The sequence below is a fragment of the Rhinolophus ferrumequinum genome, chromosome 27 (assembly GCF_004115265.2).
Source record: "Rhinolophus ferrumequinum isolate MPI-CBG mRhiFer1 chromosome 27, mRhiFer1_v1.p, whole genome shotgun sequence".
NCBI classification, from domain to species: Eukaryota; Metazoa; Chordata; class Mammalia; order Chiroptera; family Rhinolophidae; genus Rhinolophus; species Rhinolophus ferrumequinum.
In genome coordinates, this window is record NC_046310.1 from 25,577,658 (window position 1) to 25,599,105 (window position 21,448).

General features: G+C 44.8%; 2 protein-coding genes across 2 annotated transcripts; one reads left to right on the top strand and one right to left on the bottom strand.

Moving 5' to 3' along the window:
• Positions 1-5,015: 5,015 nt before the first annotated feature.
• Positions 5,016-17,913, bottom strand: SPRTN (SprT-like N-terminal domain). The gene is made up of 5 exons (XM_033099750.1): positions 17,362-17,913; positions 16,280-16,379; positions 12,443-12,571; positions 8,623-8,911; positions 5,016-7,713 (listed from the first exon to the last, which is right to left on the bottom strand). Exons 1-5 carry the CDS (start codon positions 17,580-17,582, stop codon positions 6,962-6,964), a joined length of 1,491 nt encoding a protein of 496 aa, XP_032955641.1. The 5' UTR covers positions 17,583-17,913; the 3' UTR covers positions 5,016-6,961.
• Positions 17,914-18,082: 169 nt separating this feature from the next.
• EXOC8 (exocyst complex component 8) lies at positions 18,083-20,523 on the top strand. Its single transcript, XM_033099735.1, has one exon. It carries the CDS (start codon positions 18,211-18,213, stop codon positions 20,386-20,388), a length of 2,178 nt encoding a protein of 725 aa, XP_032955626.1. The 5' UTR covers positions 18,083-18,210; the 3' UTR covers positions 20,389-20,523.
• Positions 20,524-21,448: the final 925 nt, after the last annotated feature.

Genomic DNA, 21,448 nt, shown 5'->3' on the forward strand with positions numbered 1-21,448 from the left:
TCAGTGTTGGGCGGTATCTCTACCTTCCCAACACGGGAGACGAGAACGTCGTCCCTCTCCAGCCCTCCACCATCCCTGCCAGACACGCACAAGCATATTCCACGCCCCTGCTCCTCACACATCCTCCTGTGACTTAGATCAGGTTAAGAGACTATTTGTGCAGTTCAAGGCTGGGCCAGGACAGCACGAAACCATGACTTTCCTTCCACAATCTGCTTTTTCCTTAGTGTCTTGAGTTTTCCTTTTTTCCCTCTGGCTTCTAACCCTTTGTGCCGACGGCACAGCTGTCTTCCTTAGACCCCCTCACCATTGTTCTGGAGAGCCCTGCACCACTCGCTGTTGGATCTTGTTTCCTGGACCCGTACTTCCTCTTTCTTGGTTTATTTCCTCAGTCTGGTGGGGCATGTCCTTTGATGCTTCCTGTGGAAGAGTACGTGGGTGGCATAATTTCTGAGACCAATGTCTTTGTCTTACCTTTGCACTTAATCGGTAACTTGCCTGAGTTTGGGATTCTAATTTGGAAAGGGTTTTCCTTCAGAATTTTGAAGGCATTGCCTCCCGGGTTCTGGGTTCCAGTGTGGGTGCTGAAAAATCGAAAGCCATTCCTGCTCCTCATTCTTCACATGGAAGCCGCTTTTTCTCTGGAAGCTCGTGGTTATTCTCTGTCCTCAGGCTCTGTAGTCTTAGGGGGCTCTAGTGTGTGCCTTTCCTCACAGCCAGCGTGCCAGGCATGCCAACTGGCCGTGCCCTGCCTGTGGGGACATTTAAATTACTACGTTCATTATTTCTGCCCTCCGTTCTCTCTGCTCTTTCTGGAACTACTGTTGTCCAAACAGTGCATGTGCTGCTGGGAGTCGTTGGTTCTCTCCTAGTTGCTGTATCTCTGTCCTTGATGGCGGAGATCTGTTTCCAGTTCTCCCAGCAAGGGTTTCAGGTTTTTAATTTTCAAGAGTTCTTTTTTTGTTCTCTAATTTTCTTGAAAATATGTAACAACCTGTTCCATTTAATGGATACAGTATTTAACCTTTTTTCTGTTTAATGTTTGTCTTTCATGTTAGAAGTTTTCCTCACGTCTGGCAGTTCTTGGTCGAGTGTTCATATTTAAAGGGAGGTATTTGGGCTTCTGGTTTTCCAATAAATATTGACAGCTGCCTAAATCTAATCTCTTTCCTACTCTTCCCAACACCATACAGACAAGGAGAGCAGTCACCTGTCACCCTCACCTGCAGCATAACGATGAGACAGAATAGTTCAGTGTGTCTGAAAGCAGAGCCAGCATCAGAACCCTACCGTGAAGTCAGGTGGAGACTAGAAGGGAGGAGGGTAAGGGGGGGCCAAGCGGCGGCAGTACACGGGAGGGCAGGGACCCCAGCATGAGTGGCGGAAATACTGATAAATCTGACACCCGTGCATCCGAGCCCTGGCCACCTGGGCATCAGAGGAAGTTTGAAAGTTCCAAGACTGCAGGTAGCCCTTTGGGGAGGGTGCCGTTTCTGGGACAGGGGAAGCCGTCTCGTGGAGGCTTGATGGTAAAGTGGAGGAAGGAAGCAGGGGTCTTACAGGAAAACACGACAGACTGAGAAGAGACTCCAGCCCCCCCTTCCCACCACACAAAGGAAAGTATCGTCTCTGAGACATACTGCATTGCACTGCCGAACAGAAGACAACGCAAATCAGAAACCCCGTCTCTGCCTCCACAGAACCGCAAGTCAGAAAATGACACCTTTCAAATGAGCAGAAAAAGGAAGACATGTATAAACACCAGGCTGGGAAGAAAACAGTCACTTACAGCTCAGGAAAATTCTCTTTTCAACCATAAGGCAGAAGACAACCGGAACAAGATCCAGTCTGAATTAATACCCCTAATTGGGACTTTGCAGAAATAAAAATTAACACCTGAAAATGTAAATTCAAAATCTCAGAACAAAAATGGACCAAAAGGGGAGGGGGACCCCTTAGGAAGCTGTGAAATAAGAGTTAATGTAACTTGGCAAGGAAATTGAAAAAGATAAAATCATCTCTTTTAAATTATAAGGTGCCCAAGGGAGAATAGACGCAACTGAAAAATATAATGAAAGGTGTTGAGAAAAGGTAGGAAAGCAGCCAAGAGTTCAAAACAGTTAGAATGGACACACACACACACGTGTGCATTCTGGCATGCTTACACAACTAAATGCCACACAGAAATGAACAATTGAACACAGTACGGTGACTCAGACGTCATGTTAAGCTACGCTCCATCCTGTGGAGCCTATGGACGTGGCCATTTGAATATCTGGTGTTACGAATGCAATTGAACAAGAAGTGGGTGCATCTTTATTAATGAGTCCCTGGAAACCATTTATATGTATATATATATATATACACATGTGTCTAGTGAATTACTCTAAATGTACACATACATAAAAGACTCCCGTGAGGAATCTTGTAAAACAACAAATGCCCTCCCAGTTTCTTTGATGCAGATTTTCGTATACTGTTGGTTAGGGGACCCCACCCGTGCCCCCTCCCTCCCACGTCCCCACCCAGCACAGTGAAAAATAACAGGTAACTTTGGACTCCCCCAAACTTAACCACCAATAGAACATGTTGACTGGAAGCCTTAACCAGTAACAACCAGTTAACATGTATCTTGTGTGTTGTATGTATTATATACTGTATTCTTACAATAAAGTAAAAGAAAATCATAAAATATATTTATGGTATTTATTGAAAAATATCCACGTATAAGTCGACCTGTGCTGTTCAAACCCGTGTTGCTCAAGGGCCAGCTGTATTTAGTTTGCAAGGAATGCTTGTAACCTGGAATGATTTGTGTGTTAAGAGTAATCTAGTTTGGAAATACACAAACTTGGATTCTTCAGAGAAGCATGGAGACAGTGATCATTAAGGTGTGTTTGCAAAAGCAGGTAACACGAACTTGAGAAATGTATTTCCCTCCCTGAGCACGAGAATCTGAGAGGCTCCTGTTCTGTTAGCCTCTGATGTCCAGGACAAAGGACGCGTATGTCCTAGGAAGCTTCCAGACTAAGCTGGACGATCCAGAGCAGCGTTAGACATAAAGGAAGAACACTGTAATTTCAGAAATAGTGGAAAAGCGTAGGTCTGGCCTTGTCTGGAAGACTTCCTGTTGGGAATTACCATGTTTCGCTCTATGTGGGTACTGGTTTCTTTCTTGCATAAGACTATTACGTTAGTGTTCAGAGTGAAAGGTGAAATAAGTGCGAGTTCAGGGAGATGAAGGTGCCCTGGACATCAGTTCTTGTTTGAACAAGCACATTCCTGGCTTGCTGGGTTACCTCTCACAGGACTTGGGATCATAACCGATCCTTTCCTTTCTATGAATCAGAACTGGCAATTATCGCTACAGTTCTTGGCAAGTTTCTGTCTTGTCCATTTGGCTTTACCGTTGCCTTCGGGTTTTTCAGAGACATTTATCTTACCACGAGTGCCACCTGGTGTTCAGTGACCAAGAGGGTAACTTCTGGTAGGTTTAGCACTAGCAGTGAAGCAAGCAAACAGCAGCTTGTTTCTGTTCACAATACGTCCGTAAACTTGAATATGGTTCCAGAGCCACTTGAGAAGACGGCTCCTAAGGCGGCCGGTTGGCTCAGTGGTTAGAGCGCAGTGCTCATAGCATCAAGGTCGCTGGTTCGATTCCCACATGGGCCAGTGAGCTGCAACTATCCCCCCCAACTAGATTGAAAACGACTTGACTTGACGTGGAGCTGATGGGTCCTGGAAAAACAGTTCCCCAATATTCCCCAATAAAAACTAAAAAAAAAAAAAATGGCTCCTTGTTATTTCAAAAGTTATGTGATGATGAAGTATGTAATCATATAACTTCTAATATCCTAGGGGAATGTTAGAACAAAATAAAGCCTGAGCTAATCTCCACATCCTTGTTTGTTCATTTCAACCCCCTCGGCAATTTAATCTGTAATAATAATTGTGTATTTCACTCCATTTGGTGAGTATGCTGTAATTAACAGCAACTACAACAAATTGCTAAAAAGGCAACAGGAGCCTCAAGGATGAAACAGGAGACTGAGTAACAGGGAACCATCGCCTCTCGATAAAGAAGAACAAACTCCTGAGAGCTCAGCTCTGTTCTCCCAGCCGCCCAGCGAGGTGAGGCACCGCAGGTGTCCAGCCAGGGTCACTGCTGGCACCACGTTGGCGGGAACATACAGCAGCTGTACGACACTAATTTACTTAAAAATCCTATCAGCTCTGAAAAAAATACAGTCTCAGCTTTGGGACAACGGGACGTGTGAGGTTTTTGTCATATTTTCCCACCCACCTTAGAATTTCTAGTTTGAACAGGCATTTAGAGTCTACAAAAGCAAGACGAAACTTCTAAATTTAGAGTTAGTTTTGCTAGATAATGTCTAACCTTGACTTTAAAATACAGAAAGTCCACTCCTCACTTCCCCCAAATGGTGCTGGCATCTATAGGCTGGCCCAGAATCACCAGCTGTTAGTAAGAGTAGGAAATTTGCTTTAAAAGGGAAAAAATGTAAATCAACACAAAACTATTTCTTTGATATAATAAATGACTATGTAAATGACTAGATTTGGGACTAACAGAATTCTTACGGTGCAAGATTTTTCAAAACTTTTCAACACGGATTGAAATGAAGGCTTATTTAATTGTTTAACTTCAATTTTCTTGCCAGCTAACATGTTTCCATCATCGCTTAACACTGGCCAACTCTTGATTTCACACGTAAATATTTCCCAAGGCCCTCCTCTCTCCATCCCTGCCACTGCCTTTCTCCCTCCCAGACATGTTGCCCCGAGAACCCATCGAAACCCTTCTCAGATTTCGTGACTGGCTTACAGACCTGGCCACCCCCCCCGCCCCCCGTGCATCGCCCCATCTGAAAACGTGTATTACCAGGGACCACAAACTGGACAGAATCTCTGCCCTCAGAATTCCACTTCGCTTCAGCTGTCTGCAGTCTTTCTCCTGCCTTTTTCCCCCGACGTTTTATACCCTGTTCATTTGAAACAGCTTAGTTCTCCCAGGAGAACGGGGCCGTCTATTCCATGCCTTTTCTGTGTTCCTTCTCTTCCAAGGCCTTTTCCATCCTTCTCCACCAGGCTAACTTGACTCGCCCTAGAGCACCTCAGACGTCATCTCCTCCGAGAAACATCCCTGAAGCCTCGGGCTGTGCTGACTGTTCCCACTGAGCAGAAACCCATCACAGTGGTTACTGTACTGAAATCCATCTGCTTTTGTCTCCCACCCAGGCTGTAAGCTCCTGGGGACACGGCCTGTCTTAATCATAGCGCCAGAACCTTGTACAGTTTGGACTCAAAAAAGGTTCAACTACACAGTTTGTTGAAATGAATTAGAGAAACTGCATATATTCAATATAAGACACACATTTCAAGTCATTTATATTTATTAAACACTATACTTAAGAAATATTAAAACTTGTGAACATTCAACCAGACAGGCTAAAACAACAAGGATTGACGACAGTGCTGACAATTGAACAACTCAAACTCGCCTCCGTTGCTGGTAGGAGCGTAAACTGGCCCCACGTCCTAAGCGAACCAAAAACACACCCTGTGACCCCGAGACCCCATCTGGGTATGTGCCCAGGAGAAAGGACAAGAAGGGGTTAGCAGCACTGTCCTTAATAGCCAGACCCAACTGGAAATAATTCAAATGTCTATTAATTTTAGAACGGATGTATACACTTTGGCAAATTCACAAATACTACAGAACAATGAAAAGAAGAAACTTCTTCAACAAATTTCCTAACAAGAAACTTGATACTACTTTATGATGTTCAAAAACAAGCTAAGCTAACCTGGGGTGACAGATGAACAGTGTTAGGGGTGGTGGGTGCTGACCAGGCGGGCAGCCCCGAGGGCGCCTCCTGTGTCACCGTCGCGTGCTCTGCCTCATCCGGGAAGCAGTCGCACAGGCCAACACCTCGCGCTTCCGATCTCTGCACCTTCCGTACAAGTCATGTGGCACCAAAGTTAAAAAATCAACTAAGGTCTTGGGACAAGGCAACATGCTAGAGACACAGCCACAGGACAAAGTAAACGGATCAAGTATGGGCCCTTTGCCGTAACACAGAATTTCTCAAAAATATTTTTAAATGCACGAATGTTATTTCTTTTATTATAACGGTTTCAGCTTTGGCTTAGGCTCCCAGTAGTAATCCCAGGTAACGTTCCTGTGAGATGAATGAGGTGACCGTGTTGTCACACATATCGGTCCCTTAGCACCACGCTTTAGTCACTCGTTTTGCTAAATTGTAAGGAAACAGCTAAACCCTGGCCTACAGGATTACAGTGGCTATTTATTACTAGTAATATTACAAAATAAATTTGTTTTACTCTACTCTTTATCTACTTTAACCTAAGATCTGCCACCAAAGTGAAACAGAATATTCTTTAAAATATATATAAAATGTATTTCCTGTTAAGATTTTGGGGAACTTAAAAATTTTTTTAAATACCTGAGAACCCTAAAATAACTATATACTTTGTACTCTAGATGGTGTTTTTGGTTACTATGCCTCACACCATGAATATTAACAGTACTGGGAATGAGTTTTAATATTAATAAATATTCAATTTAACCAAATATTTAAATCCTTACTAAATATCTTGAAGAAAGCATACAAACAAAAGATTAACAGATTTAAATACCTTTAAGAGCAAGAAAGACCAAAAGTGTCTAAAAATTATACATGTAAACGTGCAGAACAAACTCTGGGCTATAGTCTACGCAAGGCGAGAGTGCGTGTAAACATAGCACCTCTGACAGTACTTTCCATTCCAATCTTATGGATGTGTATATAAATTAGAATTCAGTATTGGTTACAGGAACTAGATTATAACCCACAAATCTGAGTATGAACCACACCTTCCTGAGTGACTAAGGCAATGCTACTGAGGTAAGACGGGGGGGGCATGTGAGACCCAGTTTGTTTCAAAGATTTGTTCCCACTTGGACACTGTCGCCATCGCGTTCAAGGCACCAGTCTAAATGCTCGTTAATCTGAGACTCCACCACGTCGTTCTGACAGACAGGACAGCTGACTGTTTGGCTCTGAAGGGACGAACTGCTGGAATTCTGAGTTGCAGCTGCGGGATGAGAACTACCCTGTGGCTCACCACCACCAACCTGTACTTGCTCTTTCTTGATTAAAAAATCATCAAAAACAGTCTTGTCTTCTAGCTTGCGTCGTTTACTTGGGGATTCACGTTCGGGCCCACTCGCACCCTGGGATGCAGTCACAGAGGTGGAGCCCACTGCTTTCAAAGAATTTCTCAGCGACACCTTGGAAGATGAAGCCCTTTGAGAGCTAGACGAGACGGGCTTTTTACTGATGTCGCCCACAGTTAGGCTTTCTGTTGGAGATCCATTCACCCTTCTCGAAGTTTTCTGATTGAGATCTGATACTCTAGGAAAATAGTTGCTTAAAACATTCTGGTGACCAGTGTTAAGAACAGGTGAGACTACAGAAGTTTTTTTACTTGAACCATTCTGTTCAAATTTCGCTTGAGTTTTAGAATTAGTTCTTACAGCATTTGCTGAATGGTCTTGACTTAAAAGATCTTGAGTTTTATTAGCAGCGTGTGAAGTGACCAAGTTCCCAGATGAATTGTTTGTTTCTCCTAGAACATATCCTTTCCCACTAAAAGGGATTAACAGCTGTGTCTCACCTCTGTTGGGTTTACCTGCAAAAGAGGCAAATGAGATTTTTCCTTGACTCAAAATTTTAAGCCAAATAATATTAATATTAAGCCAAAGGATAATATTAAGCCAAACAATAGTTTTTCAAAATGAAAAAATACTATTTTATTCTCACTTTGATTCACATAACTACCTATTAATGAAAGACCATCTTTCCGGTCAGAGCGCTCTGTACTGAGAACATCGAGGACAAAAAGCAGCCTCCTGTTTACATAACGTATTCTACCACACAAAGACCAACCACAAAGTAACTTCACCTTGAAACTCGCTGAGTGGTCACGTTTAGTTCCAGGAGGTGAGTCTGCTACGCGTTCTCACCCTCCTCACGACAATGAGGACAGAATCCCTCCACTAAAGTCTTCTCTAGCAACTCAACTGAACACTTGAGATTTGGGAAACAGCGTTCCAGCACACCAACAAGTTGCCAAGGGAAGAAGCACTAACTTTGGTAACCTGGACACCTCTTCAAAAGGCAGGGACTCTGAACTTCATAGGAAAGGGATAAATCTTGAAGATGAAGCACGGGCATATACGTGTCACATCCTTTTCCCAATCCTCTCCCAATGAAAATACATCAATAGGAGAAGTCACTTGGCTAGAGTCCAACTGATACGAAGGGGTGTAGTGAGGACTTATGTTCCGGGTATTGTTATTTGAATTATTTTTATTTTGACAATCTTTTTGCCTTCTGTTTCCTAATGACTCACTAAGTCAAGATAGGGAAAGCGACTTTACCCTCCAACATCAGAGGGAACGATTCTACTTGACATTGGGCTTGTTCTCCGAAGGCCACATGTGAGCACCTGCACTAGAAACCCTCCCCGCGCTTCTTTGAATACCACTCCTCTAAAGGACAGAGCTGTGTGTACACGGCAGCCGCGGTCACGGGTTACCTTTCTTCTTTGCTGCGGCTGCTGTGGCTGCTGCAGCTGCTGCCGGCTGCTTTCTTGGCTTTGTCTTCTCTTTGCCTTTCTTTGAGTAGTTCTCTGGCTCCTTGACTTTGACGTAAGTACCTCCGCAGGTCTTCTGGTGCGTGGCCCACCAGTAGTCGTGAGCAGAGGGGGCCCTGTTGGTAGAGCGCTTGACGTAGCCGTAATAGGGCTTTTTGAACTGACACGGCCCGTCACAGCGCCACCAGTGTCGCCGGTATTCTTCTACCTCGTCGTGGAAATTGTGGTACACCTGGTCAGAAGAGAGTTTAGCACTGAGCAGGCAAGTTAACCACCTTAAGAAATTATACAAGCAGCTTTTTTTTGTTTTTTGTGTTTTTGTTTTGTTTTGTTTTACACTTTTAGCAGCTTTTTTTTTTTTAACTTTCCAGTTTCCCAGGGCCTTCTGCAGTTTTATTTTGGGGAAGATAACTATATTTAGCTTCTGTTCAAAAGTTCATTTTAATGAGGAACAGCAGATAATGTAATACTTCATAAACTATAAAAATAGAAAAATGTGGCTGGCCCGGTGGCTCAGGCGGTTAGCGCTCCATGCTCCTAACTCCGAAGGCTGCCGCTTTGATTCCCACACGGGCCGGTGGACTCTCAACCACAAAGTTGCCGGTTCAACTCCTCGAGTCCCGCAAGGGATTCTGGGTTCCGCCCCCTGCAACTAAGATTGAACACGGCACCTTGAGCTGAGCTGCCGCTGAGCTCCTGGATGGCTCAGTTGGTTGGAGCGCGTCCTCTCAACCACAAGGTTGCCGGTTCGACTCCCGCAAGGGATGGTGGGCAGCGCCCCCTGCAACTAGAAAACGGCAACTGGACCTGGAGCTGAGCTGCGCCCTCCACAACTAAGACTGGAAGGACAACAACTTGAAGCTGAACGGCACCCTCCACAACTAAGACTGAAAGGACAACAACTCGACTTGGAAAAAAGTCCTGGAAGTACACACTGTTCCCCAATAAAGTCCTGTTCCCCTTCCCCAATAAAATCTTAAAAAAAAAAAAAAAAAGAAAAATGTGAGATTAGAACACAAATTTTAAAAAACCAAAAGCTATAATATACACTAAAAGTTTTAAAAAACAAATTTTTAAATGATCAAAAATTAGGATATGTTGTGTACTGCCCTAACAGGCTTGTTCCCATGGTCGGCTGGAACTTTCCCCTGAAGAAACAAAACCGCAGGTTCTGAAGGACTGTTTCCTTCAATGCCGGGCCGGAACCGCACAAGCACCTTACCTCGTGCGGCCTCTGCTAGGCCCGCGCCCCATCTCAGCTCTTTGTAGTAAGTCTGTGGGGGATCATTTCATCTGCTTATAGGTGAAACACTCTCCAGAATTCCAGTATTGCCATTTTTGCACCCCTAGTGCCTCATGCAGGCTTGGCACAGTGAGGATGCTCCATGAGCACGTGCTGACAGAACCGAAGCTTCGTCCATTGAGTCCAATCAGTTCCCTGTAAATGTGCCTTCCCTCCTTCAACAGGCCCCTTCTGTTTCTCCCTCAGTGAAGTCTTACTCAGAATGGAGGCAGAAGACAGATACGGGTGAGTTCTGACGGAGAGGGAGGTGAGCCCTCCCACCGTGGTGGCACAGAGGGTGGCAGGGCACCACTGACAGATTCTCCTAAATGACTAGGAGTGCCTTTTCTTCTGTCTTCTCAGTGGGACACTACTATTGGTTTAAGATCAGCAGCAGCTGTATATGAGATTCTTTTACCAAAGACATTTAACTTTGTAATAAATTCCCCTCGTGGGAAAGAATGCTAAACTTTCTGTAACTCTACAGATAGTTTTATACTCACTATCTCCAGCATAAGCAAAAAAATTCTATTACTTATAAGCATTCAAACAATGCACATTCTATTAGGAACAGAAAGACTGGAGGACAAAGGCTTGCAGGCAGAGGTATGTTGAGACCCTGCCTTTTTTTTTTTTTTTTTTTTTTAAGATTTTATTGGGGAAGGAGAACAGCACTTTACTGGGGAACAGTGTGTACTTCCAGGACTTTCCCCAAGTTGTTGTCCCCTCAGTCCTAGCATGGAGGGCGCAGCCTAGCTCCAGGCCTTCGGTCTTATGCTGAGAACTCTGCTTACAAATTCAATGGCCAAAAAGTCTGGGAATTGGGTCTGTTTTGCTCCCTGTTCCTATAACTCCTATAGCCTGGGGATGTGACTTTTTAACAATGTAGTCACTAAAATAAAAATGTTCTGCATTGTGAGGATGGATGCCCTGTGGCGTTCGTTATAATAGAATGTAACCTGAAAAAGCGAAATGTTCCCTAAATAAACACACAGACTCCCACAATAAGAGAATCGAGTCTCCTCCCACTGAACAGGGATTTTTCCAGGACTGGGTGTGAAGTGCAAATTCTAAGGAAGAAACTAAGAGCCTTTTCTACTGGCAACTCCGGAATTCTTTTGCTAATCTGGATTTTATGTGATTGTTTTTCATGCAAGCCACTTTCCTGATGTTGAAGTGACTCTGTCCACTAATTAAATGAGCTCTCTAGAAAGTTAACACTGACAGCTAGAAAAATAGCCCGAGGTGAGCTCTTTCCATTTTCCATCACCACCTTTTACAAGGGAATACTCAAAACACCAAGGAATTTAATCTCTGTAGGAATTACTGTTCTACTTGGTTCATTGTTGGTTAACCCTTGCAGGGGTGCTCCACGATCCGTGGGATACAGAGGTCTAGAAGGAGTAAGAGCCGCCTGTGTTCAGAGGTAGAACAGAAGAATAAAACACTGTGAAAAGTTCAATGTCTTCCCAGGAGATTCACAGGAGGGAGAAGTTATAGCCCAATGGAAAGAAGAAGAGCATTTTGATAGAAAACAGGAGGTAGCACATTTCAGGGAGAGGACCTATGAGGACAGGTGATAAGTTCAGTTGGAAACACCTAAGCAGGGAGCTGAGGGAGGTAAGAAAAAAGGAATAGAGAGGTTATTTGATAAAATGATTTGATAACAATAAAAACTAATATTTAATTAGTGCTCAAACTGTGCTAAACTGTTTTACATGGGGGCAGCCGGTTGGCTCAGTGGTTAGAGCACAGTGCTCATAACACCAAGGTCACTGGTTCGATTCCCACATGGGCCAGTGAGCTGCACCCTCCACAACTAGATTGAAAATAACGACTTAACTTGGAGCTGATGGGTCCTAGAAAAACACTGTTCCCCAATAAAAATTTAAATAAATAAATAAATAAATAAATAAATGTATGGTTTGCATGTATTTTCTCCTTTAATCCTCACAAGGATCCAATAGACAGTATCCATTATTCTCATTTTATATGTGAGTAAACTGAGGCTGGGAATGCTGCGTAGGCCCCAGTTAATAACCAGTGGAGCCAGCATCTGAACCCAAGCAATCTGACTCCTCATGCGTTTTCAACTCCACGCTCTGCCATCTCCTACAATATTATGCACAAATGGGAACCAAAGACGACTTCTAAGGACAGGAATGACACAGGAAACGGTAGCAGAACATAAGGTGGATTGAAGGAGGAGACTACAGTACGGAAACACATTCAGAGACAACTGTAATAGCCCAGAAGACAGGGGTCACAGGCCTGACCTGTCGCCCTAAGTGGTCAGAGGCCCTGGGCCGCCAGCTCTGCAGCTCCTCTACCTGGGTCCAGCCCAGCCAGTCGGCTTCTCTAGGTCTCTCGCCTGCTGGGGGAATCCTCAAAGACAGAATTTGTTTCTACACAGCTGTTTTGAACCAAATCCCAGGAATTACTGGATGAACAGCTACTAAGTACCACGAATGCTTCACATACCGTTATGTTGGCGCCCGTCAGATGATTGATGCGGTGCATGTGCTTACAGAACTCGGGGCCGTGCCCCTCCCAGTCCCTGTCGTTATTAGTGACAAATAAGTAGGCGTGTATCATTTCATGCAAGAGGGTCTGAAATAGGAAAGGCAAATGAATTTGTTATGGTGCTTTTAAAATAAAAATGAATTTTCTTACTCTATTCACCTGTGGTCTTAACCTGCTTTGGATCACAGGCTCCTTTCAGAAGCTGATAAAAATCGTGAAACATCTTTCTAGAAAAGTTATATAAGCACACATGCACAAAACTTTGCATAGAATATCCAAAGGTCTATAGATCCCAGGTTAGGAACTCCCTGTTCCAGGAAAGCCTCCTTATTAATCAAAATCCAGAAGATAGGATCAATTAATTCACTACATAAAATTTTTTAAATTCTATATGGGGGGAAAACACCATCAGTAAAGTGAACAAACTCAGAAAAATATATGCGCAACTCATCTCACAGGCTATTAATTCTTAAATATAAAGAGCTCCTAACGTCAACAGGGAAATGACCAACAACCCAATCATAAAATAGGCAAAAGTTGCGGAGAGTTCACAGAAAAAGAAATATGACCCATAAACATATGAAAAAATGTTCAGCTTCATTTCTAAAAATAAATGTAAATACTTCACTAGTATGCCACTTGTTTATCAAGATTAGGAAAACCCTTGATAAGTTATTTAAAAATAACAAAAAATTAGTAAAGTTTGACACTGCTAGTAAAGCTAAGGAAAATAAACATTCCCATATGTCGCTGGCAGGAGAGCAAAATAGTACCATGAAGAATTTGGTAACATCTAACAAAACCACAAATGCATTTATCCTTTGACCCAGCAACACCTAGGCTCATATGAACAGTCATACGTCCAAAGTATTTTCATTGTGGCAAAAGATTGGAAAAAAGTGTTGAGCAATAGGGGCCTGGCTGAATGAACTACGGTACATCCACAGAATGGAATTCTTTGCAGCCGTAAAAAAGGATGAAAAAGATGTCTAGGAAATTATTTGGAGAAACCTACAAAGTGTGCTCTTTTAATAAAAAAGGCAAAGTACAGAAGAGTAGATATAGTATTTTGTGTAAGAAGTACGTTAAATGGCAGGGAGGAGGAATACGAGTGGATGTAAATATTTGCAAAAGAGAACAATGAAAGAAAAAAGAAACTAGTAATAACGGAATCCTCTCGTAGGTGGTGAGTCCACCATGGAGAGGGCTGGGGGAGAACAAGATTTCTCTGTACAGCTTTCTATAGTTTTGGGATTTTGATTCATGGAAAATTTTAAAATAAACAAACAAAAGCTACTGCATTCCGCACCAAGGATGGAGAAATTTAAGTGCAAAAGTAACAAAAGCATTAATGCTGCTGTTTTATAGTTTGTTCTAAAAAATATGAACATATCTTTTAAAAAGGGAAAATCATAAAGGTCTTCAAAAGCATACCTTTTCTATAATCCTCTATAATTTTTTAAAAGAATTTCCATCAGAACTAGATTGACATTAATGAAGTTTAGTCTTATAAAATTATGCTGAACAGAAAAATGGGAGACTCAAACATTTTAACTTGGTCATTATGAAAATACTCCTTTTAAAATGATCAACTCTGAAAATGAATTTTATCATTTCAAGTAAATGCCACTCCATAGATTCAAATTCAAAGGCCATTCTAAAATACTGGTAAGTAACTTCTTATAATGGAGAAACAAATTTAGGTTCCTGATTTTTGGTTCAATGTAAACATTTTGAAAATGGTACATGGTACCACAGTGAACATTTCTATTTTATGTATCTACCGTTTTCCACATTTATGTTAAACTCAAAGCCCTACACAACACGGTCCCAAAACACCTCTCTTTCTTACCACTGTTCTCTATCTGGCCACAGCAACTGCTTCTGGTCCTAAACAAGCTGTTTAAGTTTAATGGCCTCACTTTGGTTTACGGCATTGCCATTCCTTCTGCCGACAAGTCTCCACTACCCCCACTTGTCAGAACCCCATCTGTTCTGGAAGGCTCACCTCCATGTTTAATCAGCAGCACTGAGGACGTCAAGTGCAACAGGGGACAGGACAAGCACTTTCGAGTCAGGAGACCGGAGCCTAACAAGGATCTGTCACTCATTACGCATGAGACCTTGGACAAGTTACAACATGCTGCTCACCCCTGAAATGGGGACATCCGAATGTGCCAGGGCTGTGGTCAAGGTTAACACCACTGAATCCCGTCCGAAGTTTGGCACACAATAGGTGCTCAGTAAAGAGTGAGCAGTAGGAGCGGTGACATCCGGAGTAACAAAACCCCCATGTATGGAGCTTCCCTTGACCTCTTCGATCTTTCCCTTTCCTGAATCCCATTCAATGTAATTTAGGCAGTTATTTTAAATCCATTGCTTTGTCCTCCTTGTCTGATTTCACGGTGTAACTTTCACCACAGCAAATGCCCACTTGGTAGCAGTGCCACACATTTCCCATTCTCTTCTCACCTATCACCTTAAATTCTGTTTTCATGTGTTTGATCATTTATGCAACAGATATTCACCAAGCAACTACTGTTCTAATTAGGGCTCTCTGTAAGGTTGATGGGGTTCATCATTTCAATTTTTTTGTGTTTTATGTTTACTATGTTTTTCTGCCTATTCAATGAGTTACCAAGAGAGTTGTCTTAACAACTACAACTATGATTGTGGATTATTCCTCTTTTTGATTCTGTTAATTTATACTTCATGTAGTTTAAAGCTAATATTACTACTTTTAGGGCCATTATTATTTAGGGTTGTTAGGCTATTTTTATTTAATAGGGTGTTTATTACAAAATGTCCCTTTTCTTCTAGTAAAACTTTTTCCTTTAAAATCTTTAGTCTGATACTAGTAATACAGCCACAATAGCTTTCTGTTAAGTGTTTGGATAATTTCTTTTTTCCCTTCTTTTACATTTAACATGTGTCTTTATTTTAAGCATGTGTCTTTTAATCTAGCATGTCATTCCATGCCATGCCTTTAACTGGAGTGTTTAGTCCATTTATATTTAATATAACTACTGATAATGTTTAGACTCACCTTTCTCTTTATTTTATCTAGACTTTGTTCCTTTATTCCTCCCTTCTTTTTATTAATGAAGTATTTCTGTTGTACCATTTTACACTTAGTAACTATTTACTTTTTTAAAAACTCTATATATGAATGCAGGAACAAAACCAGTAACATAAAACTTACCATCTTAACCATTTTTAAATAGACTGTTCAGTAGTGTTAAGTTGGGAAACCCATTACCTTTCATTACCTTTAAAAACAACATCCCTCATATTTCCAAGCATGTTTTTACATATTTCCCATACAATCTCTACCACCCTATGCTCTTTTGTGTAAGTGGGGCAAGACAAGTCACACTGTGTGCACCGTGGGGAATTTCAGGCATTTGCTAGACTCAAGTAAAGGCAATCTAGGAGTTTCTACGGCTCCATTTTGCTAGCAGGAGCAACCGCCAGGTCTAGATATGAAGGGTCCTCATGCTGGTTTGTTCCGCTGGGAGGGCAGCACCATGGTAGTTGAACAGAAGAATCAAAATTTACAAAACTGAGGATCACACACACATTGAACATAAGCAGGGCTGTTGTAAAGATCAAATTAGTTAATATACCTGAAAACCTTTAACTTTGAAGCACTATAAAAATATAAGGTAATCATTAGCCTTACTATTAAAATTTGCAATGAGGGAAAACTGACTGTTTTTACACGGACAGCAGTCTAAATCAATAATAAGCATTTCTAAAATATTGCGCTAAGAATCATGTTTATGCAAAGAATACCTCCACCAGATCCTTTCGTGGTCTCAACTTTAAAAGGGGTTCACTGAGCCGGATGGAACACATGCCGCCCTTCCCTTCATAGCTGCACACCCCAGCACACCTGAAAAACAACCGCCACAGCAGTGTTAGTTACCAAATACGCACAAAAGGGAAACAGGTGAGAAAGGAATCCTTACACATTCTGCGGCGCTTCTCACTCAGAGAACCCTACCGCAGATGGCTTTCTTGAAAGCCTACCCAAGCATACCCTCTTTGTTTGGAGCGATTTGCATCTTCGCCCAGTGGGGAGCGATGTGAACAATAGTTCACCCTAGCCAGGAGGCAACAGCTGGAAGACAATCCGGTTTCGCCCTGTTCCTCCCGACAAGCTGTCGCCACTCAGCCAGATCTCCATTAACACTTCTCCAAAACGGTAATAGAAGCCTATATGGAGACCTGGACTTGAAACACAATTCTGTATCATATCTTAATCTGTTTTATTTTGTTTTGTAACAAAACCAAGCAGGATGGTACACAAGCGCATCTTAAACTTGTAACTGCGTTCCTGTACAAAGTAGGTTATTTCAAATTGGAATTTCTCAGCCTTAGTGTGTAGGAAAGGGATCCTTTTAGCGGCGTCCCTGAAGATTCCTGGGGTCCAGAAACGGGGCACGTCCACCCCGCCCACTACACAGTGGAGGTGCCCTAAGGAGCACCGCGGAGGACAGCACCCCGTCCTCGGCACTATTTCTTTGGGGCGCACCGGTTGCTGCTCCTTCCTGGGTCCTAAAGCACTACCGTGTGACAAATCAGATATGCGTTCATTTATTTTCAAATGAGGTAAGCGTCAAAGAAACGTTTTTTCTCACTGTATCCATTACAAGTCAAACGGTAGCGGGGTGGGCCATACAGCTTTCTTAAAGTTGTCTGAGAGAGAGGGGGGCAGGGAGAAACACACCAGAGGAGCTGTCGGGTCCAAAACCAGAACCCCTCGTTTAACGGACCCTGAAACCGTCGGGGCGGAGACAGAAAAGAATCCCAGGGCCGGGGCTGCGGGGAAACCGCCAGCCCGCCTCTCTTCCCCCGCGGGGCTCGGGACTCACATTGTCATGCGCAAGCTCCACTTCACTTCAACGGCCTCCAGCTGACCCCAGAAGTACTGGTCGTTGAACTGCATAAACAGGGCCTGTAAATTCGGGGTGGGGTCCACCAACTCCCAGGACGCGTCCACCAGGGACAGAGGCTCCTGGACCAGACCGTGCTCCGCGACCTCCAAGTTCCACTCCTCGTGAAGCCGTAACGCCAACACCAGGTCCTCATCCATCGCTGCCAAGATCCCAGGCGGGGTCCGCAGGCGTTAGGCTCGCCGCACGGCCGGGAGGTTCTGAGGGCCCCGTCGAACTCCTAGGAGATAACCGATTCTCGAGCTGCTCTCGCTTCAGCGCGCGGATCTCGCGAGAAATCCAGGAAAACTGCCTCGAGAATGAGAGTTGAGCTTGCCCCAAACCCCGAAGCCAAAACTCGAGGGTTTAATAAAAAGAACTCAGCACATCTCCTAGCGGGCTCAAAACTTGGGTTCCCAGGGCGTGGGGCTGAGGAAGGTTTCAGGAAGCTGGTTATTGCCTTTAAAAGACGACCACAACTTCCGACATACAGTCAGGCTCGGCGCATGCGCAATGCCTACTTCTCTGTGCCTCGCCCTCCACTAACTTCCGCAACCGCTCTTCTAGCGCAAGCGCTCAATGCCGGGGCGCTCCCGCGCAGGCGCACTGTGTGCACTTGGCCCCTTGCGCACGCGCACAATCTGAAGCTCAGACCCGGGCGCAGGCGTACTGGTCCGTCTTCAATCCTGCTTCCTCAGCCCTGGAGCTCCGCGGGGCCTGGGTGGGCCGGGACAGCGGCAGCACCGGCGGCGGCGACAGTGACAGTGACTGCGTGAGACTCAGACGGAAATGGCGATGGCAATATCGGACAGTGGGGCGAGCCGCCTGCGGCGGCAGCTGGAATCAGCGGGCTTTGAGGCGCGGTTGTACGTGAAGCAGCTCTCGCAGCAGTCGGACGGGGACCGGGACCTGCAGGAGCACCGGCAGCGCATCCAGGCGCTGGCGGAGGAGACGGCGCAGAACCTGAAGCGCAACGTCTACCAAAACTACCGGCAGTTCATAGAGACGGCCCGCGAGATCTCCTACCTGGAGAGCGAGATGTATCAGCTCAGCCATCTGCTGACCGAGCAGAAGAGCAGCCTGGAGAGCATCCCGCTTACCCTGCTGCCGGCTGCCGCCGCCGCCGGGGCCGCCGCGGCCTCCGGAGGGGAGGAGGGAGGAGGTGGCACTGGGGGCCGAGACCACCTCCGGGGCCAGGCCGGTCTTTTCCCCGCGCCGGGGGGTGCCTCCCGCGACTGTGCGGGGCCGGGCGAGGAAGGAAAGCAGCGCACTCTCACCACCCTGCTGGAGAAGGTGGAAGGCTGCAGGCACCTGCTGGAGACGCCGGGACAGTACCTGGTGTACAACGGGGACCTGGTGGAATATGAGGCGGACCACATGGCCCAGCTGCAGCGGGTGCACGGCTTTCTCATGAACGACTGTTTGCTGGTGGCCACCTGGCTGCCGCAGCGGCGGGGGATGTATCGCTACAACGCCCTCTATCCCCTAGACGGTTTGGCCGTGGTCAATGTGAAGGACAACCCGCCCATGAAGGACATGTTCAAGCTGCTAATGTTTCCCGAGAGCCGAATTTTTCAGGCGGAAAATGCCAAAATCAAACGAGAGTGGCTGGAAGTGCTGGAGGAAACCAAGAGGGCCCTCAGTGACAAAAGACGAAGAGAACAAGAGGAGGCGGCTGCCGCTCGAGGGCCGCCCCAGGTGACCGCCAAGGCCAGTAACCCGTTTGAGGACGAAGAGGAAGATGAGCCGGCCGTCCCTGAGGTAGAAGAGGAGAAGGTGGACCTCTCGATGGAATGGATCCAGGAGTTGCCGGAAGACTTGGATGTCTGCATTGCGCAGAGGGACTTTGAAGGGGCCGTGGACTTGCTAGATAAACTGAACCATTACCTCGAAGATAAGCCCAGCCCCCCTCCTGTAAAAGAACTGAGGGCCAGAGTGGATGAGCGCGTGCGACAGCTCACCGACGTGCTGGTGTTTGAACTCTCCCCTGATCGGTCCCTGCGGGGTGGTCCCAAGGCCACTCGCAGGGCGGTTTGTCAGCTCATCCGGCTGGGCCAGTGCACCAAGGCCTGTGAGCTGTTTCTGAGAAACAGGGCGGCGGCGGTGCACACAGCCATACGGCAGCTGCGCATTGAAGGCGCCACGCTGCTCTACATCCATAAGCTGTGCCACGTCTTCTTTACCAGCCTTCTTGAGACTGCGCGGGAATTTGAGACGGATTTTGCAGGCACTGACAGTGGCTGCTACTCCGCCTTTGTGGTCTGGGCGAGGTCAGCCATGGGCATGTTTGTGGATGCTTTTAGCAAGCAGGTGTTTGATAGCAAGGAGAGCCTTTCTACCGCCGCCGAGTGTGTGAAGGTGGCGAAGGAGCACTGCCAGCAACTGGGTGACATCGGACTAGACCTCACCTTCATCATCCACGCCCTTCTGGTGAAAGACATCCAGGGGGCTTTGCACAGTTACAAAGAGATCATAATCGAAGCCACGAAGCATCGCAACTCCGAGGAGTTGTGGAGAAGGATGAACTTGATGACCCCGGAGGCCCTGGGCAAACTCAAAGAGGAGATGAAGAGCTGCGGGGTGAGCAACTTCGAGCAGTACACAGGGGACGGCTGCTGGGTGAACCTCAGCTACACGGTGGTCGCCTTCACCAAGCAGACCATGGGCTTCCTGGAGGAGGCGCTGAAGCTGTACTTCCCCGAGTTGCACATGGTGCTTTTGGAGAGCCTGGTAGAAATCATCCTGGTGGCCGTTCAGCATGTGGATTATAGTCTCCGGTGTGAGCAGGACCCAGAGAAAAAGGCTTTCATCAGGCAGAACGCGTCCTTCCTGTACGAAACAGTCCTCCCTGTGGTGGAGAAAAGGTTCGAGGAAGGTGTGGGGAAACCCGCCAAGCAGCTCCAGGACCTGAGGAATGCTTCTAGACTCATTCGTGTGAACCCGGAGAGCACAACGTCAGTGGTCTGACACTGGGCCTGTCGATGTGTAGGAGTATTTTTCGCTTCTGTGTTATTTATATTTATATTAAGTTGCATTAGCATTTTCTCTGTAGTCTCAAACACAGCTTAATAAAAGATGCCCTCACAGATAGAAATTTAAAATCAGAAGGAGAAGAATGTTAAATTAAGCCCAAATAACCAAAGCACTGCAATTAATAAAATATATAATAAGCTTTCCTTTTAAATTATCTAACTAATGAATATATTGTCACAGTATAGCATTTCAGCTTATTCTTTGAGTCAAAATACACTTTCTCACAGTATATGTTATGCAGCACAGAGAAATAATCTCTAGAAATACATGGAGTCTATGTTGTGAAAAGTTTCCCAGTTCATTAAAATGTTAGGTTTCCTAAAGGGTCTAGTGCCGCATAAAACACCCTGCTTCAAATACTTCCCCACCTTAAAATGTGATTGAACAATTTGGGGAAAAGAAAGGAGTTGAGAAAATTGGTGTTAGGGTAAATTTTGGTCAGAAGAATTCCTTCCTGGTAGTAGCTAGCGTGTGGCCTCAATACTCAGATCCTATGAAATACAAGAGGCAGGTTTCATAAAACAGCTCAGCAGACATTCCCAGGGTGATCTGAATGGCTCATTTTTTTCAGTTGCTAATCAGCTTTATAATATCCAATTTGGGAGCATTTACTTGAAAATCTTACGGACTATGATAAATAATTTTTTCAACATATTCCTGAATTGTGTGAATTTCCACATGGAGCTTTTGTTTTCATCATTTAAAAAAGTCAAAATAATAAAAAAAAAACAGGTCATGTTGAGGAACCTGGTAGGCCCCTTCCAGTGTAGGTTGTTTAGTGGTTCAGACTTCATGCAAATGAAAGACGTTTTCATTGAGATACTGATTTAGAGTTCAATGTCCAGGTGGATGGGAACTTAGAAAAAAATCATATGTAAACCCTATAATGTTCTCCAGTATGACTGCTTTGAGCAGAGATTTGTTTGTTTGTTTGTTTGTTTTTGTAACAGTGGGAAGCAGGTGAGACAATGTATCCAAAGTGAAGGGGGGAAAG